Source organism: Zeus faber (genome assembly GCF_960531495.2).
Source record: "Zeus faber genome assembly, chromosome: 15".
In the NCBI taxonomy this organism is placed as follows: domain Eukaryota; kingdom Metazoa; phylum Chordata; class Actinopteri; order Zeiformes; family Zeidae; genus Zeus; species Zeus faber.
The window spans coordinates 28,117,673-28,137,537 of record NC_137194.1 but is presented as its reverse complement, the minus strand read 5'-3'; the positions used below and the strand labels follow the sequence as shown (position 1 = coordinate 28,137,537).

The 19,865-nt window shown below is 43.8% G+C and overlaps 1 protein-coding gene across 1 annotated transcript in view; it reads right to left on the bottom strand.

Annotated features, from left to right (window-relative positions):
• Positions 1-19,865, bottom strand: part of prkcz (protein kinase C, zeta) — a gene marked incomplete at its 5' end in the record, with an annotated part of 107,865 nt that overhangs the window by 2,474 nt on the left and 85,526 nt on the right. Inside the window, 8 exons of the mRNA XM_080015165.1 lie at positions 2,352-2,467; positions 10,265-10,354; positions 11,139-11,218; positions 13,766-13,885; positions 14,092-14,179; positions 14,661-14,796; positions 17,537-17,623; positions 18,406-18,503. Coding sequence (XP_079871291.1) covers positions 2,352-2,467; positions 10,265-10,354; positions 11,139-11,218; positions 13,766-13,885; positions 14,092-14,179; positions 14,661-14,796; positions 17,537-17,623; positions 18,406-18,503 — 815 coding nt within the window. The remainder of the gene's footprint in view (positions 1-2,351; positions 2,468-10,264; positions 10,355-11,138; positions 11,219-13,765; positions 13,886-14,091; positions 14,180-14,660; positions 14,797-17,536; positions 17,624-18,405; positions 18,504-19,865) is intronic.

Sequence of the window (19,865 nt, the reverse complement as noted above, 5' to 3'; positions counted from 1 at the left end):
GGCTGTCCCCGCTCCCTTCCTCCACTCTCTTTCTCTCCTCACTACACGGCTCTCGCCTTTCCCTTTTTTCCTTTGCCAAACCTGTCACACAAGCAGGAGAGGTGGAGGGGGGGGGGGTAAAGTGCCTTTTTGCACAGCCCCCCCCCTGCAGGAGTGGGTGACATCACCCTTCTCCTTGGTAACAGAGAAAAGAGAGGGTTTGAAGACCAGTGGAGACAGGGGGGAGGGGCGGTGAGTCTCCCTTTTTGATGTGCAGGCGCGTTTGATATGTTGTTACCACCGCGCCCTTTCGACTTGCCGCTCAACCCAGGCGTCGGCATAGATGTGTAGACCCCCACCCTCTCGTTGGGACCCGCAGCCGTGATGAGCCGCATTGCCTCGGACCCCCGACTTTAATGAGCCGGTGATGGGAGGGTTTTTTCCGGTGAGCTTGAATTTGACGGCTTGCAGCAGGCGTAATGGCCGGGGGCTTCATGGCAAAGGGGGCGATAGCAGGGTTGGCAGCCAAAGGCGTCTTGTCAGGGCGAAGAGGTTGACGAGCGTTTAATAAGGCTCCCATTAACAGCGGATGCCATAGACATTTCCCGTTACCGCATGTTCAAAGTGTTGCAATTCTCTCTCCCCCCCCGTCCATCCTTCCGTCCATCTGATTCAGCTGCCATGATGGAAACCCATCACTAGTCAATCACAGACACCCCCAAATAAAATTATATTTCTTGAAATTGTTTGAGTTGTGCTTTAATTGACAGCATTAGCCAGTTAGAACCCTGTCATGCAGAGAAGCATTCACAGCGTATTCACTTCCCATGTATAATTAGTGCTGAGAGGGAAGGTTCCAGGTACCAGTTCCAGAGATGCTTGTCCTGTATCCTAAAGTAACTTGAAAAAAAGTTTATGGCGCGTCTTACAATGGGTACCTGCTGTACGGTTCTTTTAATTTTCACTTTTTGATCAGGCATTTAACAATCGTTTTGCTTTAAGATAATTTTTTTTATTATTCAACCTCTCCTATCATTTAAAACCGTTCATAGCACAACTTCAGTTTCACGTTTTACTACTAAGAAACTTAACACTCTGCTGCACCTTCTCACTGTGCAGTACAACAAGAAAATGTTTCAACATTTAAAAAAAAGTGTTAAATCTCCTTTTTGAAAATGGGAAACTCGGTCGGCCAGTCTAAGAAAAGAAAGGGCAGCATTTTATCAGGTTTTTCAGGGTTTTATTGGCTGTTTTGCATTTCCAGAAAATCGTCTGTTTTGGCTATAGCCGTGCTAACGTAAGAGCCGCTGCTTCCTACTGGCAAACTACCGCGACCACGTTATGTTTTGAATATACTGCAGCCACGGCAAAAATGACTTTAATACACAACACTTTAAATCTGCTTCTCATTGTGCTGAAATGTAATTTAAGCACAGTGAGAAGCTGCAGCAAAGCAGTATGTTCCTCAATAGTAAAGCATTCAGTGATGTTGCACGATGAGAAAATAGCTAACCTTTTCCTGAAATACATTGAATATGTTAAATATGAGAAGGAACCAACAGACACCGTTGCCTCAGGAGCAAACTAACTAAAGGACTACTTTTAAAAGAACGCTGCATGCTATAAGCCTGGCCTGCCTGCAAGGGTCTTATGGAATCCATTTTTGGACGACAGAAAACAAAAGGCTCTGCTTGTGTTTTGGTTGGTGTTTTTTTCTGTCTTCTGGCTGCAGACCGTCTCACAACAATGAAACACACGCCATGCGTTTGTTGTGGTGCTCGATCTTTTTTGAGCCTGTCCTCCTCAACGTTGACGTAAAACAAGAATCCTAACCGAATCCCCAAAGGGCAACATGTCTGCCTGGATGACCCCAGATTGCATAAAGGCGTCTTTGTTGGGACGCTCGAGAGAATATGTTGGGGTTTTATTTTTCCCCCCCATTCATTGAATGCAGGAGTGCTTTGGGGTTTGAGGGCCCATGCAGAGACGATGCTATTCCTTTGAGGGTTCCTTTAGAAGTTTTATCTAACTAGGGATTCTCCATTGATGGCTCACTCAACAAACAAAAGCCCCCCAACTGACAGCGACAAACACTTTTTCTAAATCATGGACTTTCCTCATTCATCATTTACACTGCCATCGTAATGGTCATTTTATATTTGGCATCTGCATAACACTTTTAGCCGCTTGCTCGACAGCACTTCAGTGCCTAGTGGAGAGGGCATAAAGGGTAATGAATTGATCGCCTTCAACACTGATGGAAAGCATGGCGTTCATTACAGTGCGCTTGCTTCTTTGACTCTTATATATTTTCAGCACATGTTTAACACAAGTGTGGCAATCCAAAACAATGTTTGGGCAGAGGTACTCACTCGTCGTCTGGCGTTAGCTGCACGGGTTCATTGGTAAACTGTGTGTCGAAGTTTTCGAGGCCGTAGTCATCTGTGATCTGAGGTTTGAAGGGCGGCGTCACCACTTTCTTTTCCAGCTGCGTGAGCAGAAACACCAACAAAAAACAAATGTTGCTTTTGTAAATTTTACATGATAATGTCAAAATAAAAGTGCCAGTCCCCTCTTCGACACACCCCAAATACCTTTTTGGGTGTTAATTGAACAGTGTTTGATAGGACAACATTGCAACCTGCAATTACTCCTAATATTGTGACAAATCGAAAGTTTTGCTTAAGTGGCTCCCATGAAGGAGAGTTTGTTTTTAGGCTCAGACCACCAAAGGCCAGGTCTAAGAGACTTTACTCCCAGTGCCATTAACCTGATAAACTCATTCGAGAAATGATAAAATAATTATTGATCTTATAACTAACATAGCTTGAATCTGGATGGTGGTTGGTTGTAAGGGTGGTGGTGTAGTGGTGAAAGGAGTTTTAGACACTTTTATATGGATAGTTTATTTTTACTCTGACTATTTTCCACCCCTACAAAATAAAACAAATCTCTTCTTTTCATTATTTAGTAGTGGTCGTACCCACACTCTTTAAGATGTCTAATAGAGAACAGTGGGGTTATGTGTTAATCATTGTGTTCTAATGACCTGTCTTAAGTTTAAACTGTTCAGTAAAAGGTATCGATCAGATCGGTACTTTGGTACTTGTGAAAAGGTGTCTTTGGTCCATCCAAGTTGTGTCCAGATGTATTGTTTTTGCGGCCCAGAGGACAACGGATGACTTGATGCAGTAAAAATTGACCAAGAATCAGCTATATACTCGCCTACCACGCTACCGTTAAATGATGTGTGGCCACTTCTGTAACATAGGAAATGAACTAAGATGGTGTGGCAAACCAAAAATAGGGCCAGTGACTCAACATGTGGAACACAGACACAAATATGTAGGCCAGCGCATTTCCCAGCACTCAATACGCAGCTTATATTTTAGTTAAATGCGCTGGAAAAGGGCAAAACAGCCCCAACCCCCGGCGACGATGCTCAGGCAACCGGGAAAAAAGAGCGGCAACGGACAGAAAGTAAACACTGCGGACGCCGCAGTGTAATTGTGACGGAGTGATTTAACGGTGGGAGTGGGAGTGTGTGTGTGTGTGTGTGTGTGTGTGTGTGTGTGTGTGTGTGTGTGTGTGTGTGTGTGTGTGTGTGTGTGTGTGTGTGTGTGTGTGTGTGTGTGTGTGTGTGTGTGTGTGTGTGTGTGTGTGTGTGTGTGTCTCGTTTGTTTCCATGGTTTCAGTCTGGTCCACTCTTTCCCGCTTAAAAAAAAAAGATAAGAAAATAAAGTCTCATCATCAGTGTACAGTGAAAATGACAATGCAGGGCTTGTAGAAAGGGCCCCACCTCTCCTTTTCTTATTTTCTTTCATTATTTCCCACTGATACAAGGACAGGTTCAGCACAGAGTTATTATTTTACATCTTTAAGACTTCTATACTTTATTGCCATCCACGAAGGACACCTGATGTTGAAATGTGTGAATGGGTCACTTTGGCATTGTAGAGATGCATAGAATGTGGAACAAAACTAAAACCACAATCATGTTTTTGGAGTTGGTCTGATGTTTGTTTGTTAGTTGTGCATGTCTGTGTCTACATCCTTCAAGGCTTTGTATTTTTTTTCCTTTTTATTTATTTTTTTCCCCCTTCGCAAGGTTTCTTTTGAAGGCACCTGCTCCGGCATCATTAGCATCACAGGTTCAAAGTGGCCGTGGGAAGAACTTCAAACAAACAACACAGAACAACTTGCTCAACTCCGTTGCGTGCACTTTTCTCCACGTCTGCCCTCACCTTCCTTCCTTCCTTCCTTTCATTCCCTCTCTTTCACTCGTTTCCCCGCCCAAATTGGGCCTCGCCCTGTGCCGTTTTCGCTTCTCCCCATGTTCCTGGAGCACACCTACTCCTCCGGCGCACCGTCAGCCCCTCAACCCACGCCCGCTTCCCATCTCCGATGCTCTCATCTCTTGTCTCTTTGTCTCCCGTATTGCCAATTCTTTCATCTTTCCAACTGTAGCCCTCCGCCTCCCTCTATCGTGGCTCTATGATGTGTCGCTGGGCAGGGGGAAGCTCTGTGTGGTGGTAATGAAGCTAGGAAAGAGACGGGGGCCCCAGTCCACACACACATCCAGAGGAGGGTGCCCCAGGGCCAGAAGGGTGCATAAAAGAGGTGAGTGAGAGCCAGGGCTTTGTGGGGGGATTCAAGGGTCCTGACATCACAGGACCTGTCAGGGAGTGTGTGTGTGTGTGTGTATGTGTGTATGTGTGTGTGTGTGTGTGTGTGTGTGTGTGTGTGTGTGTGTGTGTGTGTGTGTGTGTGTGTGATAATGGGCAATGCAGAGGAAGTTTTGCGGATAATCAGGGTATTTTACTGGATAGGTTAAGTTTTCAATGTATATTACAATGTCGATGTGAATTCTGTATCCCGCGTTTAAGAGTCAAGCTGCAATTCACTATGTTAAACTACGGGACCATTTAAATACAAATATATCCGATAATAATACCTTAAGGTCTCTGAATGTCAAGAATCTAACAACTGGTGATGATGATTTTCTTGCCAGTATTCACAAACATGTAGTATGTAGCATGTAATATTCCATGCCCGGCATGGCATAGGTCCTCATGACTGAGCAAAAGTGAGTCCGATTCCCCAGGTGAAATGATGTGCACCGTTGGTAACTTTTAAAGTGTGACTACTACACACTAAGTAGCGGAGTAGATCACACGACTATCTACTCAACTGCAGCAACATAGTCACTTCTGCCCTCGCAACTCAGCAACTCTAATCAACAGCCTCAGCCCCTCAGCACTAAATTATCAATTTCACTTCAACAAGATGATGGAAATAAAATAATAAAAAAAATAATAGTAATTATAATAATAAAACAAATAATGTAACTGAACATGACAGTTCTCTGGCAGTGTCTGTTGGAGGGGGGAGAAGGCAGGTAAATGATATTCAAAGGTGTCATGGCTTGGGGTGGGGGGCACCTCAGTTCTCCCCCAGGGGATGGCGATGATTGATATTAATACGCCTTGGCGCAGGCATCCACGGCAGTCAAAATCAATAGATCAATAAATAAATACACAGATAGCGCTGCGACCTGTCAGGTCTAGAGACGGGTTCATAGTTTGAGGGGCGGGAGTGCGCCAGCCCTACACGTTCGGCGGCGCACTCCCTCACTCTGCCATCCTCTGTTACGTGGGGGGTGGAAACTGAGTGAGGGGGGGGGGGTGCTCTGCTTTGATACCTTTCCCAATCTCTCCTTTGGTGTGCACTTCACAGGGGGTGCAGTGGCAGCGCTCATTAATGCGCCCTGACGATTTTGCACCCCACCCCCGTAGTCCGCCCTCAACCCCAACCAATCGTCCCGCTCTGGGCACTGCACAGTAAATAGAAGTTACGGGGAAACGGTTTTGTTTAGCGTCTTTCATATCAGTATTGGATTAGCGGCATTTGAATATGTTTGCCTTGGAGTTTGCATGTTAAGTCTTCTCAAATTTCTAGATTACACTGCGTAGGACAAACTTTCAAAATCATAATTTAAGCGTTATTTCATCTGCTCCAATTGGGACTAAATTAAGGGGTTTCCTCAACCTGTGGCCCCCTAGTGGTCCGTTAAGCCACCTTAAGGAATAGGTCATAGAGATAGGAATGTCCCTATCCACCATTATATTTTCAAGAATGGATGGACTGTGTGCAAATCACCATGCCCAGAAACCAAAAGAAACAATGAATGATGATGGTTTTCCTCGGGCATGGGTCTTCATCCTTTTTCAGCCCAAAGACCCCATGGCGGATAGAGAAACTGAGCATTTGTGTTGCATTTTAAGCCTGGTCCTTTCTGTTTGAAGTTTGCATGTTGTCCCCGTGTTTGTGTGGCTTTCCTCCCACCATCAAAAGACATGTATGTTAGGGTTAATACTCCTGCCTGAGCATGGCACTGGAAAAAGAGCTGGAGTTGGTTCCCAGGAGCTGCACTGCAGCTGCCCACTGATACTAGGTATAGGATGGATCAAATGAAGAGGTTTTATTTCATTGTAGCCTACTTGTACGATGACAAATAAAGACATTTTTCGATTCTATAATGCCTTATTAACCTATGTTTATACTCTGTTATGATGCTTACGGGTCCTGTGTGTTTTTATTTTAGATTTCGATTTATTTCCATTAGTTTAGTTCTGTTAGTGGACCAATCACGGAGCGTGAGTGGTCTGTGTGGGGAAAAAATGAAATATGGTGAAATCCACATTTTTCTTGTTTTCACAAACAATAAAGGTTTCACAAACCTGAAATGGGCTTTGGAATCCTGTTTTGGGTTCTATTATAATCTCGCCCAGGTTTGATTACTGCATTTCTTTTTATCTAGACCTGGTCTTAAATGGCCCATGTGAAAATCCACATTTCTCTTTTTTTCCACGAATAAAATCTAGTTTTTACAAATCTGAAAGAGAGCATACATGCTGTTGAGAAGGGAATGTTGAATTTTTTTTTTATGTTTTCAGCACTGTTTAATATCAACCCAATAATACAAACCATTTACCATGTGTTTTTTATTGAAGTTCAGCCATGCACCAGTTAGGTCTGTCAAAGACAGGTGACTGAAAATTCTAAAGTTTTTGGACGTTCCTCAAAAATCAGAGGTTTTTGAACACACCACCAGACACGGTTTCAGCTGATTACTGAAATAAATAAATAAACGCTGCTGTTCGACTGTTAACGGGTGGAGCCTATTCTAGAATTTCTTTGTCTATATTATATTTATATTTATATTCTATTATTCTGAAATTTTAAAACAAAAAATTATTAGCAAAGCCAGAGTCAGCATCGCAGGTTATCTGCACATCAAATGATAACTTTCTATGAAAAAAAATCTTAATTTGTGCATTGATGATACTTTGATTGCACTGTGCTTGTAATCAGTCACTCCAACAACTCAACAATTCAGTTAACTAAGTGACTAACAGGTCTTGCAGATAGGCATATCAAATGAGTTTTAATTATCATTTTTGTGTATAATTTCTTAATTAACAACAATAAGTGCCTCCTTTATTCTGATTTGTTGGAGCAGCCCCCCTCCTCTGCTTATTTGTGGGGGGGGTCAAGCCTCTCGGGACCACCCTCACAATTCATCCCATGCATGGAAGTTGAAGGTTTGTTTTTTGGGGTTTTTTTTTTACTAGCCTGCTGTGTAGTGTTAAATGGCAACTGTACATTGTATATGTTGGTGAATATGAAATCTCTCCCCAGTTTTGCTGTGGAATGTACCGTTGGCCAAAAAAAAAAAAAAAAGTAGAAAGGACTTTGGCGTGCACTCATGCACTGTGATAGCACTGATCTGATTAATGTCCTGATTGTGAGTCCTTGAAAGCTTGCCTTGGCCTAAGGAAACAAAATTGAAAAATAATCTTGGTGCTCTTTGGAAATTGCAAAAGTTCCTGTAATGCAGCATGTGCCAAATCTCAAAGAAGATTCCCCTTATGCTAGTGCATTTGCCATCTGTGTCACCTTTTATGTGTCACTGTTTATATAATTGGATGACTGGCCTTACCTGTCGCCAGTATAGTCACGCACATCCGAATAACACAACTGTCATTCCTCAGTTATCGTTGCTGAAAACGTATAGAATGTGAAGACAAATTATTTATATATAATGTATAAAATATGCTAGATTAGTTGTAGTTCTTCCACATGGTTGCTGCACTATGTGTTTGACTGTGTGAAATTCATTTAGTTGACCAACGCTGCAGTCATTTATTTTTCACGGGTCATCTTAAGATTATTTGTAAAGGGTGGTACGTTCATCGATGGCCATTGTTGTGCATCTTTTGATGACGAGCTCTGCAGTCAAATGATAAAACCGTATGGCAATCGACTTCCTGCGACAGCCAGTTTTCCCACTAAACCATTTTCACTTTAACAATTTACTTAAGCGGTGATTAATACCCTTCTTGTCAACAGTGACCACCTCATACAGACTGAGCCTTAGTCACCTACAAAACGTGCGGTAGAGATAGCGTCAGTGATGTGAGCACACGAAGGGATTAAAAAGTTTTTTTTTTTTTTTTTTTTTTTATATCATTCGTTTTCTGCATAGTGGAGCCCCCTGAATATTGTATGTCCTGTATTCCACTTTCATGTTGCTTTGGAATAGTTGTGTGTGTCGCATAGCATCACTCAAGCAACTTCTACGCTCGACTCTCGCTCACACACACGCACACGCACACAGCTGATGTTGAGCTTTGTGCACTGATGTGTGTATGCGATTAGAAATTCACTTTTATTTGTGTTGTTGCACCAGGAGAGAGGGTGGCCCACATGCCATGTCTACAACTGTCACACCCATTTTTCAACACCCGTGCATACACAAAGGGCTCCATCTGGCCATGATGTGTAAATTAAGACCGTAATAATACATAAAAAAAACAAACAAGTTGAGTTGATGTTGAGTAACTGGGAAACAGTCAAATCGAGTCAAAATGACTCAGTGCTGCGTTTCTTGCAAAATGGCCCCCGGGAGCATTTATTTGGTTCTGGTTCAGAATTCAGTTTGTTCATAATGAGCAGTGTAGCTAATTGCTCTTGAAACTGTTATAACTAAAGCTTAAAATTCAAATGTTGTCCGCCTTAAGAAATCCTTGTTTACCCACTGGTTTTGTTGGATAAATGGATGCAACAAGCAATCACTTTACAGTTCACCACTCACCACTCAATACAGTTACCAAAGAAGGTTTTAAACTATTCACAGGTTGAAAATCACAATTCCGTGAAATACTTGATTCTGATTGATCAAGAGTGACGATCAGCAGCCGTTATTTTGTTGCTCATGCTAACACTAGCTTGTGGCAAAACGACAATGGAGGACTTTAATACCAATTTGAATTCAGTCAGTGAGCATGGGAATTTCCATTCATGTCTCATTTCGTGGTTCATCAAAATGTCCGATTTAGCAATTTAGGTTTTTTGTTTTTTTTCTTTGAATAGTTTGCTATGTTGTTGCACTGTATCACTGTATTAATTGACAAATAATCTCTTGAACTTGAACTTCATATATTTGGTAGCTAGCCTTGCAATAATGTAGGTCAAATTTGCGATAACAATCAGCTAGGTGTACAATACTCCTTGTGTTTTTTCCCCCAGGATCATTCCGGGCTAGTTGTGACCCTTAAACGGGGTACACACTACAAGATAATCAAACAGATTTTGGGCCCAGTTCCCCCCTTCCGACAATCGTGAGCAAAGTCACGATTTTTTGATGGTTCTAAAGATTATCTTGCCAGGGTGTTTGTGACTTCCCCCGATCTGCTCGGAAGTCTGTCCTGGCCGCACCGATCGCAAATCTCAAACATTAAACATATTTTGTATGTATTTATAACATATTTACGATCTCATATCCTGGAGTGCGGGGGGAACGCCGAGGACGCAGTCTGTGGATTGTCACGTGGGAAAGAAAGATAGCCAATTTGGAGCCAAGCTGAATAAAGTCACGTTTGATCGCACAAGATTTGCGAGATTTCTCGAAAGTTGGGATTCTGGTAATGTCGTAGCCACAGCTCCATGTCCAATCCTGTGTGGCTACTCGAGTTTAGGACTCTGGTTGGTTGTGACTGGAATCTGTTAGCGTACAGGAACAAAACAGTTCAATTTATCATGGTATGTCATTATGTGTGGGGTCCATCACATCTTCAATTAAGATTTGAAAAGTCTTGTAGTGTCGCCCGGGTGTTAGTTAACCACATTTCCAGTCAAATCGGCTAACATGGTCGGAGCCGCCACCCTTAACAGTTCCTCTAAATTTAAGCTGGATTCTCACGGATTCTTCGCCTGCTCTTACCTGGTCCCAGTCTATGCTGCGGAAAAACGTGTGGGACTTGATGTCGGTGAAGCCTGTCTGCACTTGGCAACCGAGCCGCTCTTTAGGGTCCTGTTGGGAAGAAGACAGCTGGTCGGAAACGGGGATCATTTTCTATTTTCAGTTTCATATTTTTCCTTTTAATTTTTCTTTTTTTTCTTTTCTTTTTTTGTGTGTGCTTCTGCTGCTCTATTATTTATGAGAGCGGGGTATCAGCGCACCCCCACTGCCTCATCCAATACCTGACAATAGGAGCGGGGGGGAATCTTTAAAAAGCACAATAGTTCCAAATAAAATCTTGGCTAATCCTCTTTTCTCCTCAAAATCTAAAACACTAGCTCAACATCCTGTTGCCCTACGTGAATAGTAATAACTTCTGGTGGTGGGTCGGGAGCGTAATACATTGTTTTTGTTTTTAATTGTAATATCTTTCTACGTCACACAGACTCCTGGAAGGCTAAAGTAACTGCTGTGCCGCAAAATTTGCAGCCAATTAACTCGGCCCCCACTGTTTCATCATGCACACCATGTAAGCATGTACCCCCCCCCGCCGTGACTCCTTAAGGCCAGGGATGTGCTCTCCTCATCAAAACAATTACAGCAGTGACTGGTAAAGGATAAATACATGTGGAAACACTGCAAGGCCGTCCGCACCCCTCTTCTGATGTGTACATATGAACGCACAGCCATCCCCTTTTTACCGTTATTGAAATGATTGAGAAGTTAAAAGGCTGGGGCGTCCCTCCCTCACCTCTGCGCTGGGGGAGACTCGACATCGCTCCCCGGGGAAAAAGGTCTGAGCGGGAGAAAGGGAGAGTGAGAGACCGGCCCAAAATAAGGATGAAGCCACCCTCACCTTATTCAGAAAGCCTTTGAGCACGCTGGCAGCTTTCACCGACAGAGACCTTGGGATGCGAATGGGCTTCTCAAGAATAACTGTCAGGAGAGAGAGGGGGGGGGAGGGGGGAGACAATTGGTGATTCACAATTGGGTCTGCCTGTGGGTGACCACGTCTGCAGTGTGGGAGTGAAAAATAGACTTTCTTTCTTTCTTTTCCCAAGCTTTTTTTGCCCTTCACACATCCTCGCGGAATCTGTCAATTTGAGGGTTGCCTGTTTTATTTCTTTTGAAAAGGTCCTGGAATAAAAAAATAATGCAACCTTCTCCGCAGGACCATGAATTCACGATCAGGTTCAATCTTCTTTGCCGCATGTATACTATGCAAACACACAAACGCTTAACTCACAAGGAAAGCAAACGTTAGATATCACCATAGAAGTTACCACGGGATGTATTACCTCAATAAAACAGTCCTAATGGGGAGATGTCCCCCTCAAAGTGTTTATGCTGGCCAAAATCATGGCATTGTGATGGCGGAGGGCTGCTTTAACAGCCCTGGCGAAGCAGGGTGGCATTGAGCCAGCGGCAGCAGGGCCTCTCTCTTTCTCAGCACTACGAGGGAGGAGGGGGTTGCACTACAACTGCCTACTCCCAGATAGACTGTACAGGATTTACAGCAAAGGGGTAAATCAAGGGCAGGCGGCAGCTAAGCTTGTGCCACTGACCATTCCCAACGGCAGAGGAAGAATGCTAATGGTTGGGCAGCTGGGGAGTCAGATTTGTCACTCAAGAGAAAGAGCCCTCAAGGTTGCGGCCTTTAATACGGTCGCTTGTGGTGCAGCAAAATACGACTTGGCTTTATCCCGCTAGAAGCCAATAGTTATTTCTTGGGGAAAGGTTGGAGGTCGTCGGTGGAGGTTAGGGGCATTTCTGGTGGAGTTCATCTTGGCACAACCAAACCCGGCACCTCGCTGCCACTCCTCCGTCAGAGGGAAAACAAATAAGGACGCTGCCAGGCTCTCTGTGTCTGCATCTGCGTCTGACCCTCCATCGAGCGCCATTCGGAGGCGCGGGGGGTTGGCAGCAGCAGCTTGGCCTGGCTAGCACAGGATCTACCTAGATGGCATATGGCTGGGCGGCACCTCAGGGTGAAGGGGGCTGGTTTCTGTTGGCAGCCAGTGCATTCAGGAGCCCGCCATTCAGCCGGCAGAGCGGGAGGAGGATGATTCAGGCGGCAGATGCTAGCCGCGGTGGCATGCCATGGCATGGACGGGCACAGCAGAGATATAGTGCGTCACAGGAGGCTTATAGTAGTACGGAGGAATGTCTGTTACAGCAGGGTTCTGTGTGTGTGTGTGTGTGTGTGTGTGTGTGTGTGTGTGTGTGTGTGTGTGTGTGTGTGTGTGTGTGTGTGTGTGTGTGTGTGTGTGTGTGTGTGTGTGTGTGTGTGTGTGTGTGTGTGTGTGTGTGTGTGTGTGTGAGAGAGAAAGGCGGGAGGACAGGGTAAGGGGGCGTGCTATATTAGGGTACCATCTGGCTCAAGGAAATACAAATGCTAATGCAGTTGCACCCACTGAAGAGGTTCCTCCGTCCTGATGCCGTATTGCTGCACTTTCCTCAAACCAGTAGTTCTCGAGTAGCGTTAGAAGTGTTGTGTTGATTTGCAAACATGAAACATCAGAGGTACACGTCAGTTTCACCCGTGTTTGATTATTTGAGAGGACCATTTCCCAACATTTCATAGTATTCCTATTCTTCGGATCCGGAATTTGGGATGTAACGGCAATAGCATCTGCATATTTGATTGGGACAGTTGCCATTTTCAAAAGTACAGTTTTAATGTGGAATGAAGTCAATTTGCATCAATATCTATGTTTTTTGTTGATTTGTTGTAAAACAAGAAATTCTAATCATTCATTGTAATAATTTTGTAATAACATAATAATTTATACATATACCTAGAACTTATTCTGTGCATCCAATCTCACTTTGCATAATCTGTTAAATATAAAAATCTGTTAAATATAACTATATTTGGGTATTTGTGTTTTTTGTTTTTTTTGCTATTTTTGTAAATTATACTTTTTTCTTCAGACTGTTCAGGATAATTGTCAGAAATGCACAAATCCTCACCATGACAAATTCCTCATATATGAAAAATGTACTTTTATGAAAATATATGAAAATGTAGCCAAATAAACAGATTTTGATTCTGATGAAAAACAGGAAGATGTATTTACATTTACATTTACATTTAGTCATTTATCAGACGCTTTTATCCAAAGCGACTTACAATTGTTCAAACACCGACGGACGCAGCCATCAGGAGCAATTAGGGGTTAAGTGTCTTGCTCAAGCACACTACAGCATGCTAGCAGGAGGAGCCTGGGATCAAACCAGCAACCTTTAGATCACTAGACCACCAGCTCTACCGCCTGAGCCACCATCCCCCATTTCCGGTGGTTTTATAAAAACTACCAGGTTTTATTATGCAACTTAAAAAACAATGCTGTAAGTTCTACTGGAGAACGTAACAGTCCAGGATTTACATTGTAGACATCATCGCCACACGATTAAACAAAGTCTCTCTCTCTCTCTCTCTCTCTCTCTCTCTCTCTCTCTCTCTCTCTCTCTCTCTCTCACCTTGGAAGAGATACTCCTCTGTGTTCATGTCAGGATTGTCAGTGATGATGTCAAACGGGGACCTCCCGGCCATCATCTCAAACATCAGCACACCCAGGGCCCACCAGTCCACGCTGAAGCCTGGGGATCAAAGCAGAGATTAGATTTTTTTTTTGTATAACTTTTGCCTGTCTAGGTTTTTTGTTTTTTTTCTTTTAGACCTTTCTGGTAAAGATTTGTGGCTTAATTCGAGGTATGGAACCTACACGGTCAAATGATCTACAGTCATCTGATCTTCATGTATACACCGACTAGTAGATTTGTCCTTCAGCTAACCGTACGCTCACCGTAGTCCTCTCCCCGGAGGATCTCCGGTGCAATGTAGTTGGGTGTCCCGCAAAATGTGCTGGTGGTGTCTCCCGGTCTTATCCCCTCCTGGGTTGACGGTCGGCGGCAGGAAGCAAGGCACACAAAGGAAGAAGCACAAACAGTAGATACTCAGCGATCCAAACACCCGCCCAGGAATGACTTTTTTGGGACTCTGAAGTGTTCGGTTAACCAAACATGAACAAACATACAGGATACTTTTCTTAAAATCAATCAATTTTATTGCATTCGAAATAGCAACTGGCCGACATACTGTGTAGCTGGCGGGGAAAAGGCAGATAATAAGCCGCTTTGGCTGGATGTTAAGTTAGGATAAGTGAGGTTCAGATAAGCAGTTTTTCTTCTGTCGTGAGTAAAGCACAGTAAGGGATGGAGCATAACTGGGAAGAGACTTCTGAAGGCGAGAATAGTGTAGAGGTAGACGATGAAAAGAGGCTCCCTTCAGCACTACCAATGCTCCACTCCGCACTGTTCCAATCCAAACCAATCTGTATACCGCGAAGCCTTCTGGAGGGTTCTTATCACTTACCTTGCACATCCCGTAGTCTGTCAGCTTGATGTGTCCCTCGTGGTCCAGCAGGACGTTGTCCAACTTCAGGTCGCGGTAGATAATGCCCTTTTCGTGCAGGAAATTCAGAGCAATGCAGATCTCCGCGGCGTAAAATCTGAAATAATCATAATAAATTATAACAACGGGGAAAGGGTTCCCGTGTCTAATGGGGGGGGGGCGCGAAGCAACTGGGGCTTCAATTCATGAAGGAAGCCATGGCCCTGTGTCCTGAATTACCGAAGTCGCACGATGAGGATAGGTGTTGGAGTAGGATGATTCACCATCATGGTTAAAAAAGTGTCTCTAGACTAAGAATTAACCACACAGGTTCATCCTTTTCAACACAGCACTGTTTGTCCGTTCTCGTCAAAGCTGGAGCAGGTCAAAAATCCTATGATTGTGTAGAATGGAAGAGTTAAAAACCAATTAAACGTTAGAGAATGCCAATTAGAGCTAATCTGGTTGCAGTGAGTTCAACACTTCAGTAAATTTTTGTCCCTGTTAAAAAAAAAAAAAAAACCCTCTACTGTACACCAATCATTGCACTATTTACAGACAGACGGCGTGAGGCCTTGTTGATTTTCATTCTCTGGGGGGTCAATACCACCCTCTGTACTCTGCTCCATGTGTGGCTAGACACTACACACGGTGTCTCAAAGAGATAAGCCTGCATTAGCCCGCTGAACTCTCTCTGTGCGTAGTGATCCAGCACGAAGTGCCGCTGAGACAAAGGAGGTGTGGGTAGCGATGTTCAACAGGGAGAGGGGGTGGGGGAACCCAACAACCTGTCCCATTGTTTCATCCCTGGCATCCACATTGGCATCAGTCGTACCATCCATCTAATGTGCACTGACCGGCCTCCCTAAGGAACCAGGGCTGTGTGCCAGGCGCTCTCTAGGAGGAGCAATGCTCATGAATATGCATGACTGTGCCGGGTGATTAACATGCTGCTTTGCATTCACGCAGCCGTTGTCAAATCGCAGGGGCCTGATAGGGGCCCAGTGCTGCCTCTCTAAATTTCTTTGCCTTTGATCCGGCGTTTTTCAGCACCGCATTCGGTGTGAGAGCCACATAAGTAGACAGGCACAATGAATTATGGGTGCTCATTACGTTTTTGAGGTGGGGGGGGAAAAAACGACAAGTAGGAGTTTTTCTTTCGCGTCGGTTTTTTTGTCGTGTTAGTGGAAAGATGGGCAAGTGTGCTATCCGGCAGAACCTTTTTTTAAAGGAATCCTTGAGGATGTTATTAAAGGCCACCTCCAGATTTTTTCGCACATCTGAGCTATTTGATCTTTTTTCTATGGCGCTCCCCGCTGCGACACATTGATTCCACAGTCACCGCTATGCATCTTCCTCAGATAGCTGATTTTTAGCACCAGTAGTTCTTAAGTTTAGGCCCTTGTGTTTGGTCACACCCATTCACCACTGGCCTTTAAATCTGGCCTCCCTCCCCCAGGTTTAATAAAATGTTATCTTATCCTAAAGGCCACCTCCATTTTCATGTCATGAATGTCACGCTTTAGCAACAATGGCAACCAGTGATAGATTCTCACCGACACTTTACCAACGCCAGCTTCTAGCTGGCGTTGGTAATAGCGGCCGCTCAAATGAAATGAATGTTTTGAAACAGAGAATTTCTCGATACGGATAACTGACACGCTCAAAAGACTTTGTTTTCAAAGTGGCTGCAGTCATTCAGTCATATAGAGGGAGAATGACTGTTGAAAAATGGTTTTATTTGACGTGTGAATGGTTTTATTTGGGCGGGGCAGCTTGGATAACCATAACGATAATCAATCATCATCTACTGCAGCAAAGGAGGCTTTAAAAGGCACCTTGAGTAAAAGAGACACCGTGGAGCTTCCGTGGAGCAGTGACAGATGATACTCAGGTGAAACTGAGGGTTTCTCCTTGGCTAGGGTGACAAGATCTACACACCCTGGGCCTGCATATAACCCTGTGATGTCAAACACAAAAGAAGCCAAGGAGGGGAGTTTGGCGTTGCGGCCTGCACTCCCCACTCTCCCCGCTCTCCTATTTGACTTCCTTTCAATTAGCCCACGCTGCTCCCTGCGTAGTTTGTCATTCTGCCACGAGCAGGCACCATCCGTACAAGCCAAGGGAGCCGTGTCAACTTAACCCAAATCCAATCAAGAATCTGCCTGTCGCGGCTTTCTTCCTCCTCCTCCTCCACTCGGCAGAGGCTATTCCTAGCGACAAAGCTTTGGCTGCTGGCTTCCTACATCTTTACAATTACATGTTCGGCGGAGAGAAGCAAAGAAAAGAAAAAAAAGCTACGGCTACGGAGGAGGGCAGGCACGGGAGATGGACTGTCCAAAAACCTCTCTATGTAGCTGACCCACTCTTGTACATCAAAGCCCAATTCTACACACTGACAAAATGAACTAGGCTCATCTCACCCACCGCGCCCTTATGAATATACAACAAAATTGTTCGTTAATGAATACATCTCCTTTATGTAAACGCCACCAGAAACAAACATGGATATCCTCTGTTATCAACAACAGTTCCTAAATGTTGACGTCTTGGTGAAATAGGAGGAGAAGCGATTGACTATGACTTTAAATTGAATCAAAGAAAAGTAAATCACAGCCAGGTGTGATGTGAAAATGTTTAAAAAGTAATGTTAATAAGGTATTGTGTTGCCCGATCAAAATTACAAGGCTGTAATAATTGAAATAATTCATCAGCTCCAGCCCCAATAGCAGCTCTGTGTTCACCAGAATTAACCCCTGGGATTATACTTGACTTGATATACTGTACGCGATGAAAAGTTCACACCAATTCCAAGTTTCTCATAACATTTGATCAAGTCGGCGGTTTCGGAGGCTTACCGTGCGTGTTCTTCCGGGAGTTTCCGCTGTCGTTGCATATGAAACATCAGGTCGCCGCCATTCACGTATTCGATGACGAGGAACAACCTAGAAATGAGGGCCAAGGTGAGCCACGTCTAAGCCAGCGCAAGACATTTTCAAAGGCTCCTTTGAGACCCTTTTGAATGGAAGAAGACAAAGTTATGGATTGAAAAGCTAGGAGTAAAGAAATGGACACAAAAATGTCAATGTGGTTACACCGCGAACATTCTGTCTCTATGTAAAAATGGGTTATTACGGCAAGTTGTCCTTCAAATTCATATCAATCCCCTCCCTTGCAATGGCTGCCTGTACCTCTTCCATGTCCATCAGACATTACTTAGCTATAGTCCATTGCCTAACCTTCAAATTCTTTGAAGGGGCCAGTCTGTGTTAATACATGGACCATCAGTTGAATAGGCCTCCTGTAGGGAACACAGTTCCATCATATAGTATAATTTACTATATTATAGTATAGTTTCCAAACTATGCAAAACTCTTATGTGATATCATTTTAAAGTCCAAGTGAAATTGCTAATTTTGTCACTTTCAATGGAGAATCAAAATGATGCAAACGCTGTTGGACCAATCAGTACGCAAATCTTCCATATCGCTTATCGTTGTAAAAATCCAGTGATACCACGGTGCCTACTGTTGCCAATAAATGCTAATATATAGGAAAAGATCATATAAACATTCCTTCTTTTTGTTGATGCCGATTTTGACTAAAATGCGTTAAAGCCCGTTAAAAAGGTTCAAATGCATTTAGAAATAGAGTGCGATCTCTGCCTTCTCTGTTACACGTCATGGGAAAGCTGGCACTTTGAGGGAGCGTTGAGTCAACCACTTACCGACTTTCTGTCTGGAAACAGGAGTGGAGGCCGACCAAGAAGGGATTGGTGGACGCCTGCTCGAACACGTGCTTCTCTGTCTGCACCCAGTCGATATCCTGAAGAGAGAGATGATGATGGAGGTGTGAAGAGGTGCCGAGAGAGGTAAGTAAACGTTTCCACAGATGACAATCCTCAAGTGGTCTCTGTCTGTAACCTTTCAGCTTTTCTCCACAGTGCCATTTAGGAAGAAAAAAAAGAATCCCAATGCAAAACACTGCCCATCAAAACTGAAATCTGAGGCAGCTATAGGCTGTGTGGACTAAAGAGATACGACTGCACACCAAACAGTAGCAGACAAGCAGTACAACTTTGTGGACGTTGGGATTTTTTTTCCCATACTTGAACCCGAAATACCGGGTTACAAGTTTGTGTTTGGCATCCACTGCAATTTTAGCCCAGAGGACAAAACACACAGAGGTCAAACGCTCTGGCTCGGGGCCCATCTCATTAAAACAGTGCGTCTTGCCCACCGGGGATGAGAGGAATCCGACAATAAGCAAAAAGCCGATTGCGCTGAATACATGCAAGTCCTGTTCTACTTTCACTCGTCAGACTCCGGTACTTAACATGGGGCAGAAAAGCAGAACTCACCTGACACCGTATTTACACACCAAAGCCAAATTCAGGTATTCTTTCACTCATTTTGTATACAGGAGAGCTCCGCTTATCCGCACGTACAACCGAGCCATCTTTTTATTTATTTATTCATTTTTTTAACCCTTTTCAAACCCAGCTAAATTGTGTCAGGTAAGAGGCGATGGTGGCTACACAACACAAAATAGTGTCTATTGTCGATTGTCAACAGGTGTTATGTTCTATATAGTATAATAATTGAAAAACTGAATTCATGCACATTCATTCATCTTTGGGTCTCCTGAATGACCGCCATTCCCGTGGGGTTCAAATAAATGAAAGCTCACCTGGTGGGTTGTGAATTCCACTTCAAAAAAAATAAATAATGAAAATTTGCTTTTGTGTTGCAAGATCAAAATTTCAAGTCTGTAATAATTGATCTAACTCATCAGTTCTAGCCGGGATATCAGCTCTGTTTTCACCAGAACATGTGTCACCCTGAAAGTGCCAACTGTACCCAGCGATGAAAGGTTTGACACTCTTTTGAGATTCGGTTTTCTCACTCAGTAAAAAGAGTTGTACGATTTTTCCAACTCTTGGTTCGTTTGGTTCAGTTGGTGAAGCCCATGGTGTCGGTTTGGTTCTGAGTTGTGAATGGAATTCAACAAAGTAACTTTAAATCCTGTCAAAGCGGTTTATTTTGGTGGTATAAAAAGAGTAAATCAGTCACATTCAATAAGAACTATGCAATATAATAAACGCCTTGTCTTTTTTGCCTTGCCTTGGGATGAAGTCCTCAGATATTATTTTCACTTGTGACTGGCTTTAAGTTGTTGTATTGACAA